General features: G+C 39.7%; 1 protein-coding gene across 1 annotated transcript; it reads left to right on the forward strand.

Moving 5' to 3' along the window:
* Positions 1-1,334: 1,334 nt before the first annotated feature.
* Positions 1,335-22,459, forward strand: CCDC83 (coiled-coil domain containing 83). Its single transcript, XM_075140248.1, has 11 exons — positions 1,335-1,362; positions 4,607-4,724; positions 7,644-7,728; positions 9,728-9,896; positions 10,508-10,675; positions 13,402-13,493; positions 14,675-14,743; positions 17,221-17,342; positions 18,385-18,470; positions 19,963-20,147; positions 21,993-22,459. Exons 2-11 carry the CDS (start codon positions 4,639-4,641, stop codon positions 22,176-22,178), a joined length of 1,248 nt encoding a protein of 415 aa, XP_074996349.1. The 5' UTR covers positions 1,335-1,362; positions 4,607-4,638; the 3' UTR covers positions 22,179-22,459.
* The last annotated feature ends 2,434 nt before the right edge of the window (positions 22,460-24,893 follow it).

Here is a 24,893-nt window from a genome sequence, read left to right on the forward strand (position 1 = left end):
ATATGTTCATCTGATTCGTGTGATGAAGTGTGACCTTCTGTCCTACATACCCTTGTATGACCACAAGCCTAAGTCTAGCAGAGTGGTTAATGTATATAGTATGTATATAGTTCCTGCTTCTTGCAAAAGCCACTTAGTGAACATTCTGGTATAGTAAATGAATTTACTAACTTTTTAGAAAAGGGGGGATTGATAGAGGGAACTAACACTTAAGGGTTAATAACAGAGCCATTGTCTAGCCTAAGCCATAAATTAACTAACAATTCCTGACTGAGATTTCACCATGGTACATCCTCCCACTTGATAAGAGCGGACAGGCCTTGAGCTGGCTCGTTAGGCCTCCTATGTATCAGCTGTGATGAGATAGTGTCCTATGTAAATCACTAATAACAAACACCTGTGAAAGGATAAGTGTTAAAGGACAAGATAACCTGATGCCTTGTTACATTACAAGAGTCGAGGAACGGATGAGTTAATTAAATGACCGTATATAGACAAAGGAAGCCCAGAGTTCAACTAACGGACACAGTGAAGAAGACTATGAACGACCACCGGAGAGGAAAAGACCCTAACCCTAATTTTACTGCGCATGCTTGGACTGTGTAAATGACTTTTGGAACTCATTTTAATACGAAGCGGGGACAGGTCGTGCATATGTGTAGGCATATTACAAAATTATATGAATATGTAATGTTTTACTGTATATATTTATGATGAGTGCCGCGTTATGGTGTGTGTCCTGGTGGAGCGGAGACTCCCAGCACTGTTTGCTTGCCTCTATTCGTTTAGTAAATTGTAAACTTTAATTGGAACCTTCTTTGTGGTTCAGTCATTTATCACATCAGTGCCTTGGAACTGCAGCTACCACTGCGGGGCTTGGAAATGCTCTTTTTCTTGAAGATAGCTGCAATTTTACTTGAAGATTTTAAGCCCGCCACCATAGGTATCCATTTGGGTGAAACTCAGGCCGTCCCATGACCTTTGCCACACGGAAATCCCTCTCAGGACTTAAATTACTCCTGTTAACGTTTGCTTTTCTCGTTTCCCAAGTACAGGAATCACAAAGCAAATACACAGTCACTGCACCTGACTGTGTCTCTAGGAGAGGCTCAGAAGCGTTTTGCCTCATCCCCCCGCAGCGATGGCGTCCTCGCACCCCGGGCGCGGCGCGCTCTCCCCGCGGAGGGACGGCCAGGCGCTTTTCGCGGGCTTTTCCCCGGCGGCAGATCCCGCGCGCCGCCGCCAGAGGGCGCCGCTGCTCCTCGGAACGCGCCGAGGGGCGGGGAGGGGCGGGAGCTCCCGTTGCCTTGGCGACCGGCAGCCGTTGGCGTCGCGGTGGCGCCGCGGCGGGTGGGGCGCGAGGTAGGCCCTGACTGACCGCCGCCCGCAGCCGGGCCGAGGGGCCGGGAGCGGCGGGGCCTGCGGAAGGGCCGGGGAGGCCGCCGCGGAGTAGGAACAGTGTGTGGGCGCCACAGGGATACGGGTGGTGACGGGGGCGGGGGGATGCGGTGGTGACCGTTTAGGCCTTCGAGGGCGCGGCGCAGGGGGGCGCAGGTGCCCAGGGCCATAAGGGGGACTTGGGTGTGGGTGTGGCAGGAGATAGCTCAAAGGTTGGCCGTATAGGGTGGTGGGTGCTCAGAGGTGGTGGGGGACAGGATGGCACGGAGTGACAGTACTGGTGGGGTCTGATAGCTGTGGACAGGGAGGCTCTGGACACTGTGAGGGCACACACTCTGTGAGGGGTGGCCCAGCTTCATCCACTGAGATGTCTGGTGGTGAAGGGGGTAGCGGGGAATATGTGCAAGGGACATGCAGGAAGGGATTGAGGGCAGAGGGAATTGTTAGCCTGCTTTGGAGATTGGGAAGAGGTTACGGTGTGGCTGCAGAATGCTGAGGTGATTATTGATGGGGACTGAGGGAGCGGAGGCTACCAATAACGCAGCTGCTTGAGGTACGGGGGTAATAGTGTGAGTGTGCATAAAAGTGCTGGTGTGGATGGCACCACTGGCAGTGATTGAGCTCATGTGGGTGGTGAGCCACCGTACAGGTGGTCCCTGTGATGAGCGTCTGGAAAGTCACAGTAGTTGGGTCGCAGTGTCTGGGATCTGCTTGCTTCTTCTGAGGATGTACTGGCAGTGTAGTTATTGATTGAGAAAGTACTGGTAGCGATAGTGGAGGTCTGTCAAGAGTTATGCCTCATGATTTATTTGTTTGGGAGAAGAAACAAATGTTTTCCTGCTGGTTTAAAATCTGCAGTCAATTCTGGGTCCCCCTAAATATCTTCCCTTCTCTCTCGTGTGTACGTATTTTCTATGGTTTGCTGAATCCAGCAGATCTGTTATTATAGTATGGTTTTTTACCTTGTTGTACAGCTTGGAGGCTTTCTTGTTGCTCCCTGCACAGGAAGAATTTGATAAATATATCACTGGAGCTCACCTGGAGCTGGAGTTCCCAGAAAAACCCAAAACCTTTTCAGAGTACTGCTGCTCAAAATATTTCAGTTTGTATCCATTTTTAAGCGGGGAATTTGATTGTCCATTTAATGGAAAGGACAGAAATAATTTTTAAAAAAAAGTTAGGGATTGCTGCAGTGATCTTCCATTTGTGAGGAAAATCAGTAAAATAAATGCTCAAGTGAAAGTGGAATCAATACCACCCCAGTTAATTCTGCACTGAAGAAGGATCACAGATTCTTTTTTATACTTAAAAAATGTATCCTGCACTTGTGCATTTGGGCTGGAAATTTCAAAGGGATCTAGGGGAGCTAAGTACCTAACTTCCTGTCTCAGTGAGATTTTTTTCTTAATTCACTTGGTCTTTTTTGAAAATCTCAATCTTACAATATGCGTTTATGATTTTTTAAAGTTTCGTGAAAAATATTGTATTCAATAAACTGAAGCTTAACTTGAATTAGTATATGCAAAGGTTGTGTGTGAATATTAAGGAGTTAATATGGCTTCAGACTCAAGTGGATGCTCAGGTACAAAAGGATTTTTTCTTGGATGGTAACTGGCAGTAAGGTTTACTGCAGTCATGTGGTGATACTGTGACGCAGGCGTGATTGAAGTTCCACAGTAGAAATATTTTACTAATGTGTAGCAACCATTAAAACTTTGATCTGGGACACTTCAGAAGTTGAAGACATTGCTGGTGGGAGTCAGAATTTTCCAGGTTTCTGTGAATGGAATTAGCTGTCTCTGCAACGTAAATAATCAGGTGGTGTGAAGACGGTGACTGACAGCTCTAGACAATTGACCCTATGAGTGTGAACTTTTCTTCAGCAGCAGGACAGACAAAATCTGCACAAGCAGGTTTCTAACAGAGTGGGAGTAAAATTCTTCTGGATAAAACATTATGAGAAAGGTACTCCAAAGTCTAAGGAGCTGCGTGGGGACATAGACTCCAAGGTATATTTACCCTTTCTTTCACTTACCTTGCAGAGCTGCCACACACTTTTACATGCCTTTCTGCAATATACAGCACACTGCCTGCTCTCAGCACCCTCACTTGTTTCATCAGCAGGCATACCCTACCTCATTTAGGGTAGAAAGTTATTTTGTACACGGAAAGCTGACATTGTCTTGCTTCAGGGTATGGTGAGTGCAGCAAGAAGGCATGCGCCAGCATATGGATTCGAGTGCAGCTGTCGATAGTTGGTTTAACTTCATTCCCTTGATTTTACATCCATTCGGCAGGATTGCTATGTGGCTTTCCACTGTTTTTTTCTGTTTCCTTCTGCTTGTTTTAATAGGAAAAGTATCCGTCCTGCTGTAGTTAGTCAGAAAACAAGTTGGTATCAATTTTAGCTATTAGAGTGCTAATTGTTAGAATTCAGAACTTGAATTCAGAAAAGCACTTCAATATGAAAACAGGTTATATACAATGTTTATACTCATTCAGTAATAAAACCTCCTATGTTATATGAACTAATCTGGTTTTGGCATTTGATTATGTGACCATTAAAAGTGAGGAATCTTCATAAGTGCCCTTTTCTTGTGACTTTTTTATTTTATGTAATATATGCTACCAGTTCCGTTACAGAACTATTCATTGTCAGTTGAATTCTGAGGTTGGTAGTTGTGACAACATGCCCAGGGAATACTACTGACATGCATATCCCTTCAGAGAGTGGTTTTGTTCCAGCTCTGACAATGAAAACTGATATCAGAGTTGCAGTGAAAGGCAAATATTCATAGTGCTAGGAGAACAGAAGGAGAGGGAAAGAGATGCATATTAACAAGTGGACTCGACGAAACAAGCCTGATAAAGAAACAGAGACAAAGGACTGGAAAAGAAACAACTGCTTGTTTGATTTGCAAGAATGTAAAACACAGCCCACAGCAAGGGATGCAATGAGTAACTGGTGATGGAGGCCACTGTTCGGGAACATATCTTTACTCAGGACAACACTTCAGGATGTCCCAAAAACATGGGCCTAAGTGCTGGCACATTACTGTTGTCAACAAAACATCTCGTTTTGTGTATTTCAGAACTGTTAAGAACTTGTCACAAGTGACAAAGGCTGGTGAATGTATGACATTTTGTAAATAATTCCTTTCTCTTTTTTTTTCCTTCTTCTTTTCTAATTGCTCTTTCCTCCCTTTAGATCTAACTTCTGGCACAAGTACAACAAAAAGCATGGAAGAGAAGAAGAAAGAGGAGCAACCAGGAGAGCAACTTACAGAACCTGAAACAGCTTTCCCAGAAGCCTTACTAGAATTTCAGTAGGTTTTACATATTGAACTTTTCACTCATATAGAATATGTGAATGGATAAAACAGATAACAAAGACAACTTATCCAATTCAAAGCCTGAGCTGATTGACTATGGCAGTTGCGTACTGTTCTTTTGTGTTCTTGTTTTGGCTAGATAGCTTTTCAAGGCTATTTTGGTAATATACACTTTTTAAACTATACCTATAAGATAGCATTTAAGTAGGTCAGAGACAATTTTGTGCTGTTAGGTTATAACTTGGGAAGAAGTTTTATTAAAAACAAAAATCCCCCACATTTTTGTCTGTTGGTAGCAATCTTTTGATCAGCATACTGTGCAGTTGCAAGATCCCATTTGACTGTATTTTTTAGGATACCTTGGTGTTCACAGAGGCATGTAGTCACTAGCCAGAACCTCAAGACCTACAGTTTGCTCCCTTGGCGCACCTGAGAGCAGAGCACAAAGGAAAGCGTTTTATTTTGAAAATAAAGCAGGGATAACTTAAAGGTCTCTTAAAATCAAGCAGAGAAAATTAAGAGCCAAGAGGGGAATATCTGCAGTAGTTACAAAATAGTCCAATTTTTTTGATCTCCAATCTCTTGAGTAGATGATTAAAAGGAGAAAAATTAAGCTCTGTGACTTTTATCAAAGAGACAGAAATTGAAAAGGAAAAACCTCAGCAGCATCCAATATTCAACAATTATCAGCATTTAGGGAGCAACGAGTAGTGCCTTGGTGTAGAAATGAAAAGCGGGGTAAGCAAACTGAAGAGCAACCATATAGTTCTAGTGACATCTATAGGAGTTTACAGGGTTTATGTGGGATTTTCTATTTCATTTTACAAAGAACAGAGTACAAGTTTCCGTAGTGAAACAGACCAGATTTAGCCGAATCATATCACAAATAAATACCACCCAGAAAGTCAACAAACCAACCCTTCTATTTTGCTAAGAAATAAGCAAATTCTATTACTAGGCTGAGAAAAAAAACACACCACTTTCTAATAAAATTATTGTTACGCATATTCAAATATCCAAGCAAATGACTCATTTGTCTGAAGGAGTCTTCCACTGAAACGGGTGCTGTACTGACACAGGATATTTAATTTCTACAACAGTAGGGGAAAAAGGAAAGAGAAGTATTTTTCTTTCTGCCTTTATCTTTCTCTCTCTCTCCTCTCTTTCCCTCTCTCTCTTCACCTCTGTAATCTATAGCTTCTCTGTACCACTTGATTGAACAAAGCAGCATAATCATACAAGTGAATATCTGTCACATTCCACTTTAGAATTTATCAAATGTGTAATATTTATTTAATTTCTGTTCCTACTTTTTCTTCTGTACATTGAAGAATGGTTGCTGTTCATGGTGAGTTTGTTATTTTGCATTTTCAGTAGATTTTTCTGTTTCAGAATTGGTTAGGAACAACAATCCCGTGAATTACTTGCCCTAGTAACATCCTATAGATGACTGACAAAACTGTCATGGTACTGGAGAGGAGTGTTGTTTCTAGATGATTAAATAGTCTTGATGAAACTTAGTATACAGAGTTGAGAAAAATAGTATCAAAGGAATCATCAATCTAGCTGTTTTGTAGATTTAAGCTGACAAATACCATAGAAAAATAATTTGAAGAGGAAAGTTCCAATATGTAGCAGACAAAATAACAAATTCTACTCATATAAATTTTTGACATTGACGAAGTGACAGATATAGATTGCCACTTCATTGAAAATCTTAAAGTAGCAGAAATTAAGATCAGCGTCAGTATTCAAAACACAGAAATGGTTTAAAATGGCAAGTAATTTAGGAGGTCACACTGTGTGGCCAAGCTGTCACCTCTGTCTAATAAGAGAGGTATTTTTGCGGTAACCATCACCACCATACCCACATATCTCTGTTCTAGTCTCTTTTACTAATATCCTTGTACTTAATGGAAAACCTGAAGAATACCTTGGAGCATACTGACACCAGAGTAACCTGTAATTTGCATGACTGAGTGAATCAAACTTGGCCAGGAAAAGATGATCTTCTTCTAAAACAACTTAATACAATAGGGAGGGGCAAAAAAAACCCAAACAGAAAACTCAAGGAACAATAGCTCTTAAAACAGTAAAAGATACTGTGATAATTGTAATACTTGCCTCTATTGTGCTGTATGGTGAATGGATTCCGGGAACAGAGGGAAAGATTACAGAGAATTTTGCAAATAGACACCATTTGCAATCCAGCATTTCTCATTCTAGAAGAGAGAACACCAGAAAAAAATACTTGTTTTACAACTGTGGCAAAGAGGATGACAAGTAGTCTATGAAAAATGTGAAAGCAGTGAGCTAGTTCTTTGACAAAAATGTGTAAACGTACTTAGAGGATACTACTCGGACTGCAGTCCCTATTCCTTTAGCGCTTCTTAAAGGCTAATAAGTTCTTGGTGTACAAATGCAGTTTATGAAGCTCAGCAAACCACGTTTTCAGAAGAATTGAATCCCATTTAATTCTCCAGTTTGGAGATTCATCTGACCTATGTCTGAGTGAGTTGCCTAGGCTTCTTCTATAGCGAGTGGTGAGTAATAAATATTTCTGGAGCACAAATAATCTTGTCCTAAAAGAGACCTGTGCAATAAGTCAGCTAAACCACATCCAGAAAGAATAAACCAGCTTAATCCTCTCTAGAGGTTACAAAGGAACAGTATAATCAGGGAGTCTGTTTCTCAGTAGGAGTATGAGATCCAAACTAACATGAAGGTCCGGATGTATATGGGAAATCATTTCTTTATGCATAGTAAACGGACAGTGGTATCTACCCAAACAAGTCAAACAATATGATATGAAAACAAACATTTCAGTAGTATTTATATCTAATCTAGCTTAAATAACATTCCCCTCTCTTCTGGTTTTGTAAGAACGTCTCTTTCTTTACTCTTTCTCCACAGAATTGAGACAAAAGAAGCAGCAATTGATCGGGTTTTGTTTGATCTGAAACAAGTGGAAGAAAAGAACAAAGAATATAATGAAAGAGTAAGTGACCATGCATCCTTCTCCCAACACATTTTACATGTGGTATTTTAACTCACAGATTCAATTTTATTCTTTTAATCCTAATACTACATTCACTAAAAATAGTCATTGCAGTGAATTTCTTTCAGTCAATGAAACTAGAGTTACTGAGTCACTTTATTGTGCTAGAAGTTAAAGTGCTACCTGAATTAAATGTGATATAAAGTGTAAATGTCCTAAATATAACCATGCAAAAAAGGAGCTGCAGGAGTAGAACATTGTGGAATAAGTCACAGCAGTAAGGTAAAGTGAGTTCAGTGAAGTGTTTTCCAATGCACATGAGATCCTCAGTAACCGCCTAAGTATTTAATCTTACTCTGCAGCAAAAACAGGACAACAAGCCCCCTTTCAGTAGGTAACTTTACTGCAGTACATTCAGAGATGCCTTTTTAAACAATCCTGCAAATATTCCTCAAAGAATATTCCACACAAAGAATAAATGTAATGAACTTCATTTTTGTCAGTAGTATTAGCAGATCTAACCAAGTATTGAGATTTGCTGACCTTCTTTGATTCACTTCTGAGGTAATGGAATTGCACAGGTTTCTATGAGAGTTTAGTTATTCCTGCAAACTTAGTTACAATGAAAACTAAACAAAGAAGAAAGAGCATCACACAATTGTCTAGATGCAATTTTTAGTACTGCTTGATGAAGACTCACTTTCTTGTGGATTAAGAGTTGTGTTGGGTCATTTTTAGAATAAGGTTATGTAACTAGTGATCGCACCTGAGTGACACTTTAAAGAACCGTATCTATGAACTGTATATAAAGAACTGTATATAAAGAACCGTAATATGGCATCTGATGACTGAGAGCAGTGAACTCTGAAAGTGGACAGTCACCTAATTAGATGAATTCAAATCGCTCAAAAATCCTTAAATTGGATCATGTGATCAAACAATGTTGCAGCCTGGACTTCCTATAGCAGTGAAACATTGAAACAAAACAATATCTTTCTGTCCTTCCCATGCCTGATACTTGCCCTGCTTTTGTAAGTATCCATCTGTTTAGCTTTCTTTGGTGCTCCTTTGAGTCTTGAAGCCCGGGTAGTGTTTCATTCGTGGCCTTAGCTATCAGTGGAAGTGGCATTTGGCTCTTCTCTCTGCAGACATCTGAAGTCTCTTATGGTTATTCTGCCAATTTGGTGCTAGTTCATGGTCTCTCAAGGACTCCTTCATATTTTAGACTGTGCATGGTACTTCAGGGCATGCTTGAAGTGCTACTTGTTTAATTTACCCATGTTTTGACAGTTCTTTGAGCTCCATTCTTTGTTTCCTGCTTAATGTTTCTAAGTGGTTTAGCGTTAATCCTTCTAGAAGTGAGGAATGCTTGAGACTCTCTACTGCGTATTTACTGTTACAGTTTGGTGGGTATAGTTATTTGCTCCTTTATGGTATCCTTTGGGAGCAAACATACAGATCAGTAATTTGAAATAATTTCAATGTGACTTGAGAGGGTCATGGCAAGGGGTTATAATCACAGTTGTGGAATCAGTAGGCAGAACTAACTCCAGCTCTGACAAGACTCTCTACTGTGGTAATATGCAAGTGACCTGATTGTCTGACGACATTTCTACATGAAGGTGGTACATTGTCATGAAGAATGTTGACGTAAAGTAAATAACTCCTACAAACAAATATTGTTATTAAATTGACCCACAAAGAACTTTCTTTCCAGGCAATGGAGGACTATCGGTGTGCTGCACCAAGCACAGTAATCATTTGTCTCTCATTTCTTTGTAATGGTCTTGAAGTTACTGAGAAACTTCTGAGACTTGCAGATGCTCCCTTCTGCTCCATCCTTTTCGAATATGAAGAATAGGTGTTTAGCTGAGTGTTTTTGCAGTGCATCCTGGCAGTAGATCAGACTTTACTTTTCTTCATTACTTAAGTTTGTCACTTTGAAAACTAATTTGAAAATGTTTTAATACATGCCTTTTCTTCTGTTGTTCTTTCATAGAATGACCTTCTGAAGGAAGAACAGCAGGCACACATCAGGCGCGTACTAAGACAAATAGAAGAAGCGGAGAAAGGACAAGACGAAAAGGAGGTTGTAACTAGGGATGATGTGGAAGAGTCACTGAAAGCAAATTGGCAGTATGTTAAGGACAAAGAACAACTTCTGAAAGGTATGTAGGAGTGTGGTTTGCAGTTTATATAGTTGAGACTCAGTACTTTTTTTTGCATTTTAAAGAGAGATTCAACTTTCTTGTTGCATAAAAAGCATAAAGCTTTTCCTCTCCAGAATTAAGCTCTCTCAATGTGGTATGATATTGTGGAGGGCTTATAAGTAAAACTGTTCCTTCCAAGTGATGTACAGAGGCTTTATTTTTCCTATAAAATTGAAACTCATGAAAGCCCTATGCATTGGCTCCACTGGAAGATTAAAAAAAATTATTGATGGCAGCAAAAATGACCAGTTTTGATTGTTGAAAGTTCTGGCTGCCATCCCTGGATTCTCAGTTGGAGACACATGTGTCTTTGATTACAACATTTCAGTGAGAACTGTTCTCTCCCCTTGGCAGAATAAGATCAAGCTGTTTTCAGCAAAGATGGTGGCCCTTCACACTATGTGAGGCCATCAGGTTGTAATGTGTTGTAGTGTAGAAGAATCACCCTTCTTTCTCCAATCCAAGTGAAAGTGCCTTTATTAAAGAATCTGATGAAGTCGTAAGAATTATGAACTATCAGTTTGAGAAATTAGTAATGTACTTGTCTTCTGATGTTCTTATTTTAATAGATCTGCACTCCCAAATTGAAGAAACTGGCCAAAGACTTTCAGCAAAGCAGGGTGAGAGGGATTATTGGTTGGAGTACAAAAATGTAGGAAGTAAAACTCAGGCCAACAAGATTATGAATCTGGAAAAAGATATCAAGGAAGTCAAAGATGACCTTCACAGGACTACAGGTCAGTTTACAGCTACTGTAATGCAAGTCTTACAAGCTCTTTCTGAATTACTTCTGGGAATTAATTAAATTATAAATTTGGTTTGATGTCAAGTTATAGTAACTTATATTAACTTTTCCAAGACAGTGCACCTAAACTAAGCTGCATAATCCTATAAAATGGAAGAACTCTCTATCTCCATGAAAGTCCCCTTATTAAAAAGTTTTATGAAGTTGCAGAAATCATGAACACTTAAAGAAACTGATAACCTTGTCTTCTGATGATTTTCTTGTAAAATATAGGCAACCCATATTTTAAAAATGTTACTGTGAAGGACAGCGGTTTTCTAAAAAGAAGTCTACATGTATTTAGGTCACCTATGCACAGGTGTCTCTTAGCAGTTATACTTGAAAATGTTGAGTCTGCTCTTGTTGCTTCTCATTGTGCCACAAGCACTTCACATGCTGAAAACTCCTTTGACAGGAAAGTAGTATGAGCTCATTCTTGGAACAGAGTCTTTTGAGTTGAGCGTATTGGTTTAAATGCAGAACTAGAGGGAGCTGTTTAGCCAGCGGTCTGAACTTTGCTTCCTAGTTGCATAGTCTCCTGTATGAGGCCCTGCAAAACTGCCAGTACAGACATCTACAAATATGTGGAACTGTTTGGATACTGACACAACAGCGGAATTAATTTGAGAGCTTATGTATTCTGATGCTGAGTGCTTTACAAAGATTTCTTTACTACTGCATTATTTTAAAATCATTTAAATATTTTGCTGTTACATAACCCATGCTTCTAACGGGAGAAGGATGTCCTGGTTTTCTTCCTTTATGTCCCTCTCAGTATGCATGACCATAGCCAAGCAGCTGGTAGTAACAGGCAGTGACGCTGCTCTAAGGGTCTCTCTATATTCTGTGCCAACCATTACCAGGCATCAACTACTGTGGATAAGAGCCAGCTAGCTATCTTTTTGTCTCTTGAAATGTATTTTATCATGATTAAGATCTGCACTGTGTTTTTTACATTGCCAGATAGCTTGTCAGATATCCACCTCTGTATTCAGGAAAAGTTGACATTTTTCATTATGCATTTTCCGTGTTCTTAATCAATTTAAAATTTTGTTATACAGCTGCTGAAATATGAAATGAAAAAGAGAATGGGCTGCTTTTATATAGAATGCCAGAATGAGCCAGTAGGAACATTCAGTCTGACCTCCTGCATGTCACAGGGTACAGAGCCAAAAATTTGCGGTTGAACAGAAGTTTATTTATAGAAAGACTGTTACAGTGGTACATATAGCAGTTGCCTAATTAACATACTGCAAAATGATGCTGCCAGTACTGGATGTTAACATACTATTTTACTCAACTTCCTAAAATCGAACTTATAAAGTGGCTGGACAGTACAGTCTTCTAGCCCACAAAAAAAAAAAACCAACCTAACAAGCTTCCAGAGTGATGCGGCAGCAACCTGGGCTTGTTCACTCCTCGAATGTATAACAGGCTTAGGGAATAAGCATAGGTGAAGAGGCTTCTGTCTCTGTAGGTACCACTGAAGGGCTTGACGCTGGCATAGTTCATGTGGTCTGGAGATGACATTTTAAACAAAATTGCTGGAGAGAAAGAGCCGTACACTTACGTGAGGTCTGAGGAAAAGAGTGTTGCAGTTAGGGAGTTAGGGAAAATAGCCTCCTTAGAAACAGTAGGTACGTCTGAACAGTTCCTCCTTTTCTTCATTCTCCCAGTACAACTCAGGTTGTTTAGCTGTCTGAAAGAATGAAAAGATCAATTAATTATAGTATGTAAGTACTTCCATTTCATTCTGCCAAGTCTATGGCGGATTGATTAAGGCAGGCCAGCTTCCACAGTGTTAAATTAAGAACTAATGCACAACTAATGCACCTTTCGTATTTGACTGCCTTTGACTCCACAGTGGGTCCAGCTACTCATTTACAGCCAGATCAGCAATAGGCTGTCTGCAGCACAATGCAGAGCTAGGCTGAATTTCAAGCCTCTGGAACAAGTATGAAGTGCCTTCCTTCAAAGAAAATGACTACAATCTCATTCATTCCTTCAAAAGGAGAAAATACCAGGCAGCAGTGGGCTATTTAGAATAGCACAAAAACAGCTGAAGGGAAGGATGAAATAATTAAATAGCAAGTGACTAGAACTTGAAGCCAAACAAATTCAGTTAGGCGTAAGACACGCTTTCTAAATAATGACCACAAGTAACGATGAAAGCAAATCATTGAGGCAATTGCCACATTCTCCATTTTGTCCTGTTGTCAAATTAGAACCCCCTGGAAGGCTTAGATAAGTCAGAAAATTTATTAGGCTTTGTATAATAACTGTCTGAAAAAAAAGCCACGTGCATAAGATGATCCAATATGCTGCTATAAAAAATAAGTTTTCTAAGCAAATCTCTCGCACGACTCCAGGAGCTCTGCTATTGATAGAGACAAAATTTAGTGTTAAGATACCAATATTTTAGCAGCGAATTGCTCGGTTTATTAGCTGTTGTAGTTGCCACAGAAATGTGTAAGTCACTTCAGATTTCTAGTTTTGTAGTTAACATTACTGTCCTTTGGATTTAGGAGAACAATTTCTATGGAGAAGGATGCATCTCATCTAATGCATGTGATGCTGGCTGATAAGTTCCAGTTTAGGAACAACATGCCAATTATCTATTTGTTGTCAGGAGAAATTGATGTCAGATAATGAGTTCCGATTTTCTTTTTTGTTTTGAAGAATATTATAGAAATGCTTTGAAAGCAGTGAAAGAAGAAAATGACAGACTGGTTGAGAGGCACATGAAGTTAAGTAAGGAACAGGCCCCTGAGGTATTCCTTCTGCCTTTTTTAAAAGTGCTAACTGCATCATAGTTAGGATTCACGTACTCTGCATTAATAATTATTTTAACTTAAATTAAGACTTGGAACTTTTCTAATAAATTGGGAGTAAAATAAACTGTAAATCTTCTTTTGGTTATTGTTATACACACATATACTTTTTTTTTTTTTTACATCAGACTAACAATGAGTAGATGTGAGGGCATTTTACAAACGAGGCATGGGAAACTGGGACACCATGCACTGATATGACTTGTTCAAAAATATGTCACTTTTGCTGTGACCTTGATTTTGATGTTTGCATAGACTTCAAAAACAGTAACACACTAAAAGATTGTGTACATGGAAATATACATCAGTTTGAAAAAAAAAGAGTTGTTTTGTACTTGTAAAGTACAACCTTTTTAAAATGCCAAAATAGTGCATTCTGCAGTAAAATTTAGGCTTATCGATATATATATTTTTGTCATCTCTGCCAGCTCTGATTTGCCAACATGATTTACAAAGTATTTATGGTGAGAACTTCTTAGACTCATAAAATGCAAAGCATACTTCAGTACAAACCACTGGCTGGGCTCATTAGGTATTTAAATTCCTTGACTTCAGTGCTGGGATTTTCAGTCATGTGAGAACATAATCCAAAGGACTGTGTTTATGGTGATGTACAGGGGCATCTTCCCTCCCAGTTGTTCCTTTCCTTTTACTGACAGCAGTAATTAAATTGTAGCCTTGGCTCTTTAGCGTAGACCTCTACATGTTTAAGTTAAGTCTAATGTTATCACTTGTCATAGATCAGTACTGCCTCATTTGTGATTTTGCTTGGGTTTTTTAATAGCTAAATATTTGTCTTCCTGAAAACAGGAAGATTTGAGCAGTACTGGGAACATAGCAGAACTTGTTAGGCAAAAAGAAAATGTCCTATTTTAATATGGGAAATTATAAAATATTGGTAAATTGCTTGACACATAAACTGCACTAGGCAGGATGATGGAGAAGAAACAGCTGGCCTTGTGGACTAAATCCCCTTGTAATCCCTCAGGGGATGCTACAGTCTGTTGTGTGGATGTTTCTTAATTATTTCCTGCTAAACAGCAGAAGATTCTTCTTTACAGTGTGCAGCATTGTCAAAGTCCTGCTTTTAGATGAGATGATCTTAAATTGTGTTTTCTCAGAATGCTGTAAGATACTTAGACAAAAACAGTCGCAGAGAAATCGAGGAGAATGAATGGCTAAAAGAAGAGGTAAGAGGATCGCTTGCATACAGTTTATCATGGCAGTTCAGGTTTGAAATACAATGGCCTACAGTCATAACTGTTTCCAGTGATGGGCCTCTGAAGACTTTCCTAGGAAAAGGAGAGTGGTTGGCCTGCAATTACTCTGTAATCCTGACTAGCAAACAGTGTATGTGGTGAATAAAGCTAAAAGGTGAACATCTGCTTTCACAAATGAAGGACCTATTTTCCTGCCCAAGCAGTTATATGAAGGACTACAACGTTCCATACAATTAAGTATTTATATCTATGGAGATTGGGATACTGTATAGTGTAAAGGCGCAACCATGTAAGTATCTGAAGAGTGTAGTTTTGAATTGCATTAAAGTTCTAGCGCTGCCGTATTGAAGGAAAATGGATATGGATGTTGGAAACATTTTTGGAGAAAGGGCTTGAGACAGCTTTAAATGGGAGATAATAAAGAAAGCCTGGAGATCAGTACACTGAAGAGAGGAAAATCAAAATCATACATAGTTGTAATTGATTACTTGATAGCTTTTATACTGTCCTTTAATGGCAATTTAGAGCTATAGATTAGATAGGTGTAACTTTTCTTGTCAAGCAAAATCTTTTTTGTGAGCCAAATTTAGGAAACTGATTTTTCCATGGTGAAAATTTGTTTGTGTTTGTTCCAATCAATACAGATTCTTTGTTGTGATCAAATCTAAGCAAGAGATTGGAGGGAGGAAGTACCCTTCCTCACCTTTACAATCTCACAGCTTAGAATTGAGCAAAACTTTTCTGGAAATTAATAAATGAATTTATCATTTTTCAGTGCCACATGAACGAACCTGGCAGAGATTTCTCCCTTTTACTTACTAGTTTAAGATACTTGGCAGTATGCAGGGATACAGCTTTCCTTCTTCCCCTTAATGAGCTCTGAGCCTACATCTTTAACTTTCCAAGGAGGGTGTCCAAACCACAGGTTCTGAGGCAATGAGGTAGGAGTCAATAGGAGAGAATTAATGTTTTAATGTGTATAAACAAACAGGAGCTCGAATCTATACATCCTATCACTGAATGAGTAGGAGTTCCCTTCCCATCTCCCTGTCTCACTGAACACTTACGAATTTTACACACATTAGGCAGTGTCAACAAGAGAGATCCACTTTGGAGTACCCTTGTGTCCTCACAGGCCCTCACCTCAGAGTTGAGGGATTTGGGTTTCTTTCCTCTCAACTAGAAGTTTCCTATATTATGAATTAGTTTCCTATGTTATGAATTAGTGTTTTGAATTATTGCAGAAAACAAAACTATTATCAATAACTTTTCCAGTCCTCCAAATTCACACATTCATTTTCTCTGCTTTTCTTATACAGCTGAAATATTTTCTTTCAGGCTAACGTTTATATGTAGCTGACAGACTCTTCCAGTATTTTCTTTGGGGAGATAAACTAAAAATGTCAGTTTTGTCCCATTTCAAAATTTATAATTTTTTCAGTTAGGCCACTGAACTGAAAAATGACTTACCGAAACAGCCCTAAACTAGTTACCTCCAAATTTGAACAGATTTGAAGACTTCAGTCACATTTTTCCATGGTTACTGTGTCGCACCAAGATGGTGAAAACCTGCATCACCTCATCATGCCAAGCCACATCCTGTTACTGGTTAACGTCCTGTCATTTTCACCTTTTTTAATTCCTGGGAGAAATGGGAACTAGTTTTTAACTGCAAATTTGGATGATTATAGCTGGGTTAATTTGGCTTTGGTGAGAACAGATGCATTCAGATCACTAGGTACTGCTTTTAAACACGTGCGTATGACTAAAATTTCTGGGAAGGTATTCGTCCCATAGTACATTCCACTTCCCAGTGAAGGGGGTAAGAACTTGCTTGTACTTCAGCAAAAGTGAGAGGCATTGTGGGAACTGAATAACTGGTATCCTTTGGTTAATATAACTTCATGGCAACATGAGGTGATTAGCAGTCCAAAAGAAAGTAGAGCCTGGGGTTTAGCCAATGTCGTCGCTAACTTGGACTGAAAGCTTCACTAATTCTGGGTAAGAAGGTTTTGTATGTAGGCAGGAATTAGGAAAGCAATACTTGCTGAGCAAGAGCCTGAATTTAACTCTACAAAGAAGGTTTTTCTCTCTCAAATATCTGATGTGAAAGCAAAAAAGAAAAAGCCAGAGCTTCTATCTACCAGACCTGTTTGGCTACATGAGAAGGTTCTGCTATCAGGGTTGCACAGCCCAAATGTGTGGCTGTGATTGACAGAGTTGTGCCAGTAAAGGGTTCTAATAAATAAAGGTGTGAAAGAACCAGAGAGGCCTTCCCTTTGCCTGAAAATGTGTCATTATGTTTCTCCACCAAATGCGCAGTCTTGCTGATATGGCTGCATTCTTTCAAGGTATGTCCTATTAAGATAGTTACTTTGAAAGCTTTCCAAAAAGGGTATAGTCTTTCTAAGATGATCCTTTTTTTTTTTTTTTTTAATTGTCAAAAGGTTAAGATATACCAAAAGGAAGTAAGTGATTTGGAAGCCTCTATTCAGCTCCTGGAAGAAGAAAATATCGCTTTAGTGACAAAGCTGATTGATAGCAGACTTCAGAATCTGAAAGCACCCAGGTAAAGTGATGCCTTCGCAGACTCAAGGGAGATTAATTTTTTTAAAAGATAATGCTGCCTTCTGCTTCTAGAGCTATTTGGTCTCTCCCACAAGAAAGCCAAGGTAGTTTCCTAGTTGAGGGGACGCAGGATTTGACTGCGCATGTGTGGGACTTGTATCTCTGGAGGATTACAGTGGCATTGTAACCTCCTAAATATCAAAATTCAGGGAAGAAACTGCATTCTTTAATAATCTATTAAGACCTAGCGACACTCATTTTCTTTTAGTGGGGATACCATTGGGGCTTGGAAATATCTGTTACAACCTTCTGTTGTGATTGTCTCAGACCCAGCTTCTCAGACCAAGTGCTGAATAATAGATTTTTCCTTTACTATCGGCAAAATATTTAAGGATGTGAAGATTAATATGCAAATATGTAGTTTTGCAATCTCAAGTGAAACAGATGACCTGGTACTGAGTAAGGAAGAGGTCTTGGGATAGGTCTGTCTGTAGAGCTGTCTGTAGTATTAGTTTCTTCTGTATTGAAATTATTTAACTTGTTCCCTAGAGAAAGATCAATTTAGCTGCAAAATGTCAACACTAATGTTATCAAAAGCACAGTGCAACAATGGGAATGATCCATCTTCATTTTCCAGACCCAGCTCAGTGATTTTAGCCATATTGCATAAAAAAATTCCAAGTCTTAAGAAGTGACCATTTTTCTCTCCTCTCCAAACTTTGGACTGCTTTTAAGTGAGAACTGCCAGCTGTGGTTTGAATCTTGGACTGACTGGAGACTATAACATTTGTTTTCTTTTAGTCTCATGGACATAGTTGAACTTGGGCACTAAGAATAAAAAAGAACAATGTATTAGCCACTAAGCTACCTGGCTGCTTCCATCGCATTTTTAAAACATTGCTCTATTCTGCATTTGTGGTTAAGCAGCAAGCAACTTTCAGAAAGGGTGCCCTCTCCCCCACCCCAAAAGATTGCAGAGGACAATTTAGAGAGAAAATTCAGACCTCTAATACGAATTTCACTTTATTTTTTTAATTTCATAGGCATTTGTTTCTTACCCAGGCAGCTGGCTTGCAAGATGAATTTCCTAAGGATGAAATGAAAGAAGTAGAGTATAGAGAGTATGCAGGTAATGCACATGCCAGCAGCTTATAAGAACGGATAAGTCACTGAACATTTAAATACTTTTTAGTTCTTAAGTTTTTTATCAAACTGCCTGTTTTACATGGTGAACACTTAATTTCCCTGTTAATTGCAGCCACCACAACAATGATAGACTGTAGTTTGCGTTAAGAAGACAAAACCACAATCTGCCTGTAATACAGTTTTAAAATTGAAATTGGTGTTTAGATTGATGAATGTAATTACTCATATAGAGCTAGCCTGGAATGTGGTTAATAAGATAGGCATCTTTTATGAAGATATGACTCATATCTTAATCAGTTCTTTACTGATCCATATCATCATAGCTTCATTGTATCTTGTCCCTCAGAGGACACTCTCGAGCTCTACGCTGGCTTTCATTTGAAGTCTACATGCACTGTACAATCATTCAGCTCATAGAGATACATTGGAGTTAAATTATAAATAAATCCCTAGCAAGAGCAGATGTAGCTGCATGGAGCTCAGCCTGAACTGAAAATCTTGGTAAGCAGTACTGAAGTTTGGGCTGAATTTCTGTCTATTCTGGGAGTTGTACCCAGGAAAAAGATATACCATTAGGCAAGAAGGACTGTATGAATGTGCTTATCCATTCAGGGTTGTTTGTATGGATTCCTTAGTATCACATGTTTTATTTGCTCACTTTGCGTGAGTAGAAGAAAGAGAGGAAAAAAAGGACAAAATTAAATCGAAAAGGTAAGTTCAAAAAATTAAAGCCACACAGTTACAAGTACGTGAATAAGTCTGTTGAAGTTCTCATCAGTTCCAGCCATGGGTGGGCCTTTCTGGAACCATCAGGCACCAGCAAACATGTTGACTAAGACTTCTGAATTAGGTACATGTTTACTTTGAACAGTTCAGCTCTATTACCTTTGCTAGACCTTTACAATAGTTACTGGGAGGAGTAGGTTGACCCCAATAAGCTGGGGTCAAGTCACTGTCCCAGGCAAACATATAACCTGGGAGTCCGTGTGGAATGGTCTGTCATCCTGGGAATTAGTCAACTGCAAATGTGAGCTCTTCAGGGGAGTTATAAGTAGACTAGCTGTGTTTCAGGAACTTGTATATATGTACATATAGAGATACGTACATGGATATAGAAAAAGTTTATACTTGTTTTTGCTGCCTTTCCTATTTTTTCAACTACTCAGGGCTTTAAGGATTTATAACAGCTCATTTTTTCCCCTGCCCCGTCCCACAGACCCATTACTTCTAACTTCCAAACAATTTCAGTCCCTGATCTTGGTCAGAAATTGTGAACAGAAATAAACATAGAAAAATCAGTGAGCAAAATCAACATTTGGCTTGGATTGCCAATTAAAAATCCTACCAAGCTGTGCTTTACATCGCACTGGCCAAGCCACATTAACGATTGCAGGCAATGCTCATACTAAGTACTAATTCTGATTTTCATAAAGCTTAACAATTACATACATATAATTTTTCTTCTCTTTAAGAAGCAAAGGCAGATGGAGATGAAAGCCTCAGAAGTGCCACAGTCCCCTGTCAGAAAAAAAAAGCCTTTCCAAAGATTCAGTCTAAAACAGAGAATGAGAAGCGTCAAGACAGTGATGAGGAGCTGTGGGAAAAGTTATTCACTCCAACTCTTCGTAGCTTGTTGTATGAAGATGAAGAAGATTTCCAGGTATGAGTTAAAGTAATCGGGTCTTTCACTGACATGGGCATATTTCAGTATGGAGCATGAGCTACTGCCAGGAGTGTTCTATTCCCAGTGGTGTTACGGCAGAAAAAACTCCAATGTCTTTTACCTAGTGTACAATTCAGATACTTAATCATAGGCATCTGGTGCTATTTGAGATGGTTAGGACATTCCCTGTCCTTTGGATGCTGGGTCAAAAGAGCACAGGTTCTGTGTCATACAGGCCAGCCTCACATGGATGTTTTGGATGCCTTAGGGCATTTCTGATAGCACAAGACACATTGTTTTGGCAATTGAATGGTGTCCTAGGAATCAGCATATGTGAGTGTCAAATTCCCCCTGGAAAGAGTTCTGAATGTCACCTAGTGACAGTTTTCTATGATATTGCAGAGACCCGTTTGCTTGGATGCTGGTCCTTTAGAATTTATGTTGCATAGTAGCACTAAAGGATCAACAAGTAATTTATTCCTTCAACAGAAAGCCAGGATGAAGGTGCTCCTAAGTGCAAAATACAGGGGTTGAGAAAATAAAAAGGTTATATGTAAATAGGCAGAGTTTGTGCGGTTCTCAAAAGGGGTGGTGGCACTTGCTTCAGGAGATCCTCGATCCTAGGTTGCAAAAAGATGTCTCCTGGGTGCCTTTGATACTACACTCTTGAGTTATGAAAACTTGAATACATCTCTAAATAAACTAATTACTCTCAGAAAATATATTACTCTACATCATCGATTTCTACTGCAAATTAAAGGATATAGATGTGGTGCAGACTGCAGGGCTTGCTGTGTAAAGATGCTTCTCCATAATGTTTCTTTACTCTTGAATATTCTATTCAAACTTACTCAATAATGAGTTTCAAAAAAGGTGAAAAAAAATCAAAAAACCTTACAGCAACTCTTTTTCCAGAATTAGGCATTAGTTTGATTAATACCCTACAACCTGTGTTGAGAGAAATCATCCTGTTGCCTTGATTGGAGGCTAACTTAAGGAGTGGCTCTGTCCTGAAGAGTCATTACAGAGAAAAGCTGAACATTTTTAAAAAAAAAAGAATCTATCCAGGTGTTTGTTTCCTTGCAGTTGTTGCCTTGGGAGAGGAATACTAGCTTTACTTCTTTCTTCCTGCTGTCAGCACTGCAGAGCCCACCCTGCTGAGGGCCACAGGTGCTGCTGACATTCTTGTACTTCCTAACAACGAAGGTATAATTGCAAACAGTGGAGTTGCATTGGCAACCATTATGAAAGCATTTATTAAATAGAGGTGATTCAAGAGCTTGCACTGTAGGGTTCCTTCTTCCCTCTCCCTGGCCTTGGCTGTATGGTCCTGCTCCTGCCCTTAGGGAACCCGTAGTGCACATCGGCCTTTTCTGTAGCTGATTCACTCACTAACCCAGCAGAAAAGCTTGCCTTTTTTTCTCCTCCTGAATTAGTTTTCTGTTGGGTTAGTCAACCGAATTGACTCAGAGGTTTGGAGAAGACCAGAGCCAGCACAGACGTGGTGGAAGCACATGGCTGGACTTGGACCTCTCTTTTGGCAGTAGTGAGCTGTTGGATTAGTTTAATTCTTCTCACAGAACTGAACTTGGGAGCAGAATTTGGTTTGCAGAGAAAGTGTTATTGGGGAAAACACACAGGAAAAGAAGAGGGCAGCAGGGCTGCAGCCTCCGAAGATGAGCTGGCTTGTAAACCAAGCCCATTAACACTGACATGACCAAACACAGCAACCCCAGGGCAGCATCTTTACAGTTGCTTTTAAAAGGAAAGTTGCTGGGTTTTTTTGAAGAATGGCTGCTTTTCTATGTAATTGCAGAAGAATATTATTTTTTTCTTCTTAAGGAATACTTAAAACCAGGTCCTCTGGAGCCAAAGCTAATGTGTGTGATTGGAAAAGCCATGCCTATTCATAAAGAACCAGAAGAAATGCCAGGCAGCAGCCACACAGAAGATGGCATTATTGGTAAATCAGACAGGCACATCACAGCTCAGATGATTAAGGCCTTATCTAAAGAAAAGGTTGGTTAAAAATAGACAAGCTGCGCTGTTAACATAAAAATGTAACATTCTCAATTCATTAAATATTTGCTCTGGCTTGAAGGAGTGTGTGGCACTGGGCTTTGTGGAAACTATTTTTGAGTGTCCGAATCATGATTTACACATATAAGTTTAATGAGAGGTATGTCTGTGTGCAGATGGCTAATTGGAAGGTTGCTTTCCTTACCACTGTGAGAACTTTTGTGCACTTCTTGGGCTTCTCAATCCAACTAGCTGCACATATATCTAATAAAGGATCAGAGTTAATATTTAGATTTTGTGGTTCTCACTTGCGGTCTGTCAAATGTGGAATTCCCTCTTGATCAGACACAGAATGGGTAAAAGCAGGCTGCCATAAAATGTAGACTTGCTAAAAATACTTAATACTCTGCTAAAGCAGAATCTAATTTATCCAAGCATAATTCAACTATTGCTAGAAAGTTGAATGTTTGAATGCATTTTATCTGTCTCCATAAGACCCCTACTTAAATATATTGAAATAACGAAAAATTAATTGAAAAAAATTAAAAAAAAACAGAGCATAAAAATCATCGAAGTCTTAAATATATATATATTTTTTTTTTTTTAGAATTAGCCAAATATGTTGTGTAACCCTGTATCTTTGGTTTGTGGCTAGTCTCTGTGAACATATATCTTAGCGCATCGATTCAGTGGTTTTTTCCCCACTCTCATCGCACATCCTGGACACCCGAGCAGGAGTACACAATGCAGTTACTTCTCCACAGGCACAAGTAGGCTTCTGACCTACGCATTTCCTATTTAGAAAATGTGCTTTCCTTTGTGAAAGCATTGAATAATCTAATTTAAACCCTTGACGGCTTAATCAGCTGTTTGGAATAGAGCTTTTTAAAAAAACTTAAACATTTTAACCAACCTGTATCTATGCAGTGTCTCATCTTATCCTGTATTTCAGTGCAAACATTTTCCATTTTTCAAGCAAGCTCAGATATTCCTGCCCAGCAGGTGTCTCCTTGAGTTGCAGGTGAGTTGAATGTTCTCGGGGCTCCTCAGACTACAGCTCCTCAGAAACGGGGCTCACAAGCAGACACGTAAAGGTAGCAGCCTTATTCTCAGACTGAATCTCACTTGTGTTGCCATGGTGTGAACAGTTAGATGAGTTTGGATGTGTCCCTGCTGTAACCCAGCTGAGTTACCGCAGAGACTGAGGTGACTCTGAGCGCTCAAGTGTTGAGAGAATGGGGATCCGTACTCGCGAGGTGGTAATGTTTTCGGCACAACAGAAGCCTCCCCTTGGCTACGCTGGCTTTCTTTGAGTGAAGTGCAAGCCCCATGAAATGGCTTACTTGAAAGAGAGATTAGTTCTGCTCGGTGATTAGTTTAGCTTTTCATTTAGTCACGGAATTAGAATATGGCTTATGCTGAACAGCTTTTCAGTTAAAGAAAGGCCTCTCCTTCTTCCCACCGCTCTCCAAAGGGCGTTTGCATTTCCTAGCGATGTAAGTGTAAGGCCCATCTCTAGGCTTCTCTTTGCTTATGCCCATAACGCATACCACCATGTGTAGGACATATGGCAGGACAACATAAACTTGTACCTTGGAAAAAAGAAACTTTGCCTCTTGACGTCACTGTTTAGCCTTTTACCATAAAAGCCTGTGTGGGTGAGAGGGAGTTAAAAAGAAATCTGAAACATGCTAATTAGGGTACAAGCCACAGGCAGCCTGCACAAGCCAGGAGCAGCAGCCTGTAGCAAAACATATTTAGTGAAGTGTCCCAAATCCCTTTGATTTCTATAGGATTAGTATTAAGGCCAGTGTGAGGCTTTTATATGGAGAAAGCTAGGTCTTCAGCAAGTGGGGCATCTGGATTTGATAATTTCGTTACTGGCAAAATCTCTCAGAAATGAGCAACATGTTGTAAAACAGAGGGCTGATCCGTCCGCTTTCTGGCAGCACGGCCAATGCTTCCAACTCCTACTTAAACAATGGGAGTCAGGGTTCACTACCCTGGTTAGGACAAAACTTACAGGAGTCACCCTTAAATTCCCAGCATTATGAAATACCTTTTCTTTACTGTGTTTCTGTTGCGCAAGACAACTATAGGACACTAGTTAGGCTACAAGATACAGAAAAGTGTCCATGTGTCCCCACAACTACAATCCAAGCAAAGCCTCGGCTGAGCTGGAATTACGTACTTAACTGGCGCACAACTCTAAGAAATTTGCAGTTTCAACAGGGAAAAAACGTCACAAGTGTTCACTGGAAATTCAAAGTTGAAGAAATATGAGCATCACCCAATTTGCATGTAAGTCCGTGGAAATAAAAGCCATTTTAATAGACCTGAAGTCCACGTGCTGGAGCTGAGAAACATCAATCCATCAAATGCCTAAAAAGCACAACGGAGCGGGTTGGTTGTACTGCTAGCCTGTATCCACTCAAGTGATTAAAGGAGCTGCTTACCTCAGCACGCTGCTGGTTTGAACCCTCTCTGAGCAATTTCCCTGTAGAGTCGAGCAACTGGATTATATTGCTTTATAGTCTGGCTGTGCAAGTATGATCTGTCCCCAGCCCGAGCTGCGGGGAATGTAGGTTACTTAACTTTTGGTCTGGTTTTTGAGAGGTTTGCAGCCTCCGATGCAGCTAGGTTACATAACAAGGCAATCTTTCCGCAGGTTCAGACCTGCATGTTTTGGGAAATGAGGGCAGGAGACTTGTTCTGCAGCATTTG

Source organism: Calonectris borealis, chromosome 1, assembly GCF_964195595.1.
Source record: "Calonectris borealis chromosome 1, bCalBor7.hap1.2, whole genome shotgun sequence".
NCBI lineage: Eukaryota > Metazoa > Chordata > Aves > Procellariiformes > Procellariidae > Calonectris > Calonectris borealis.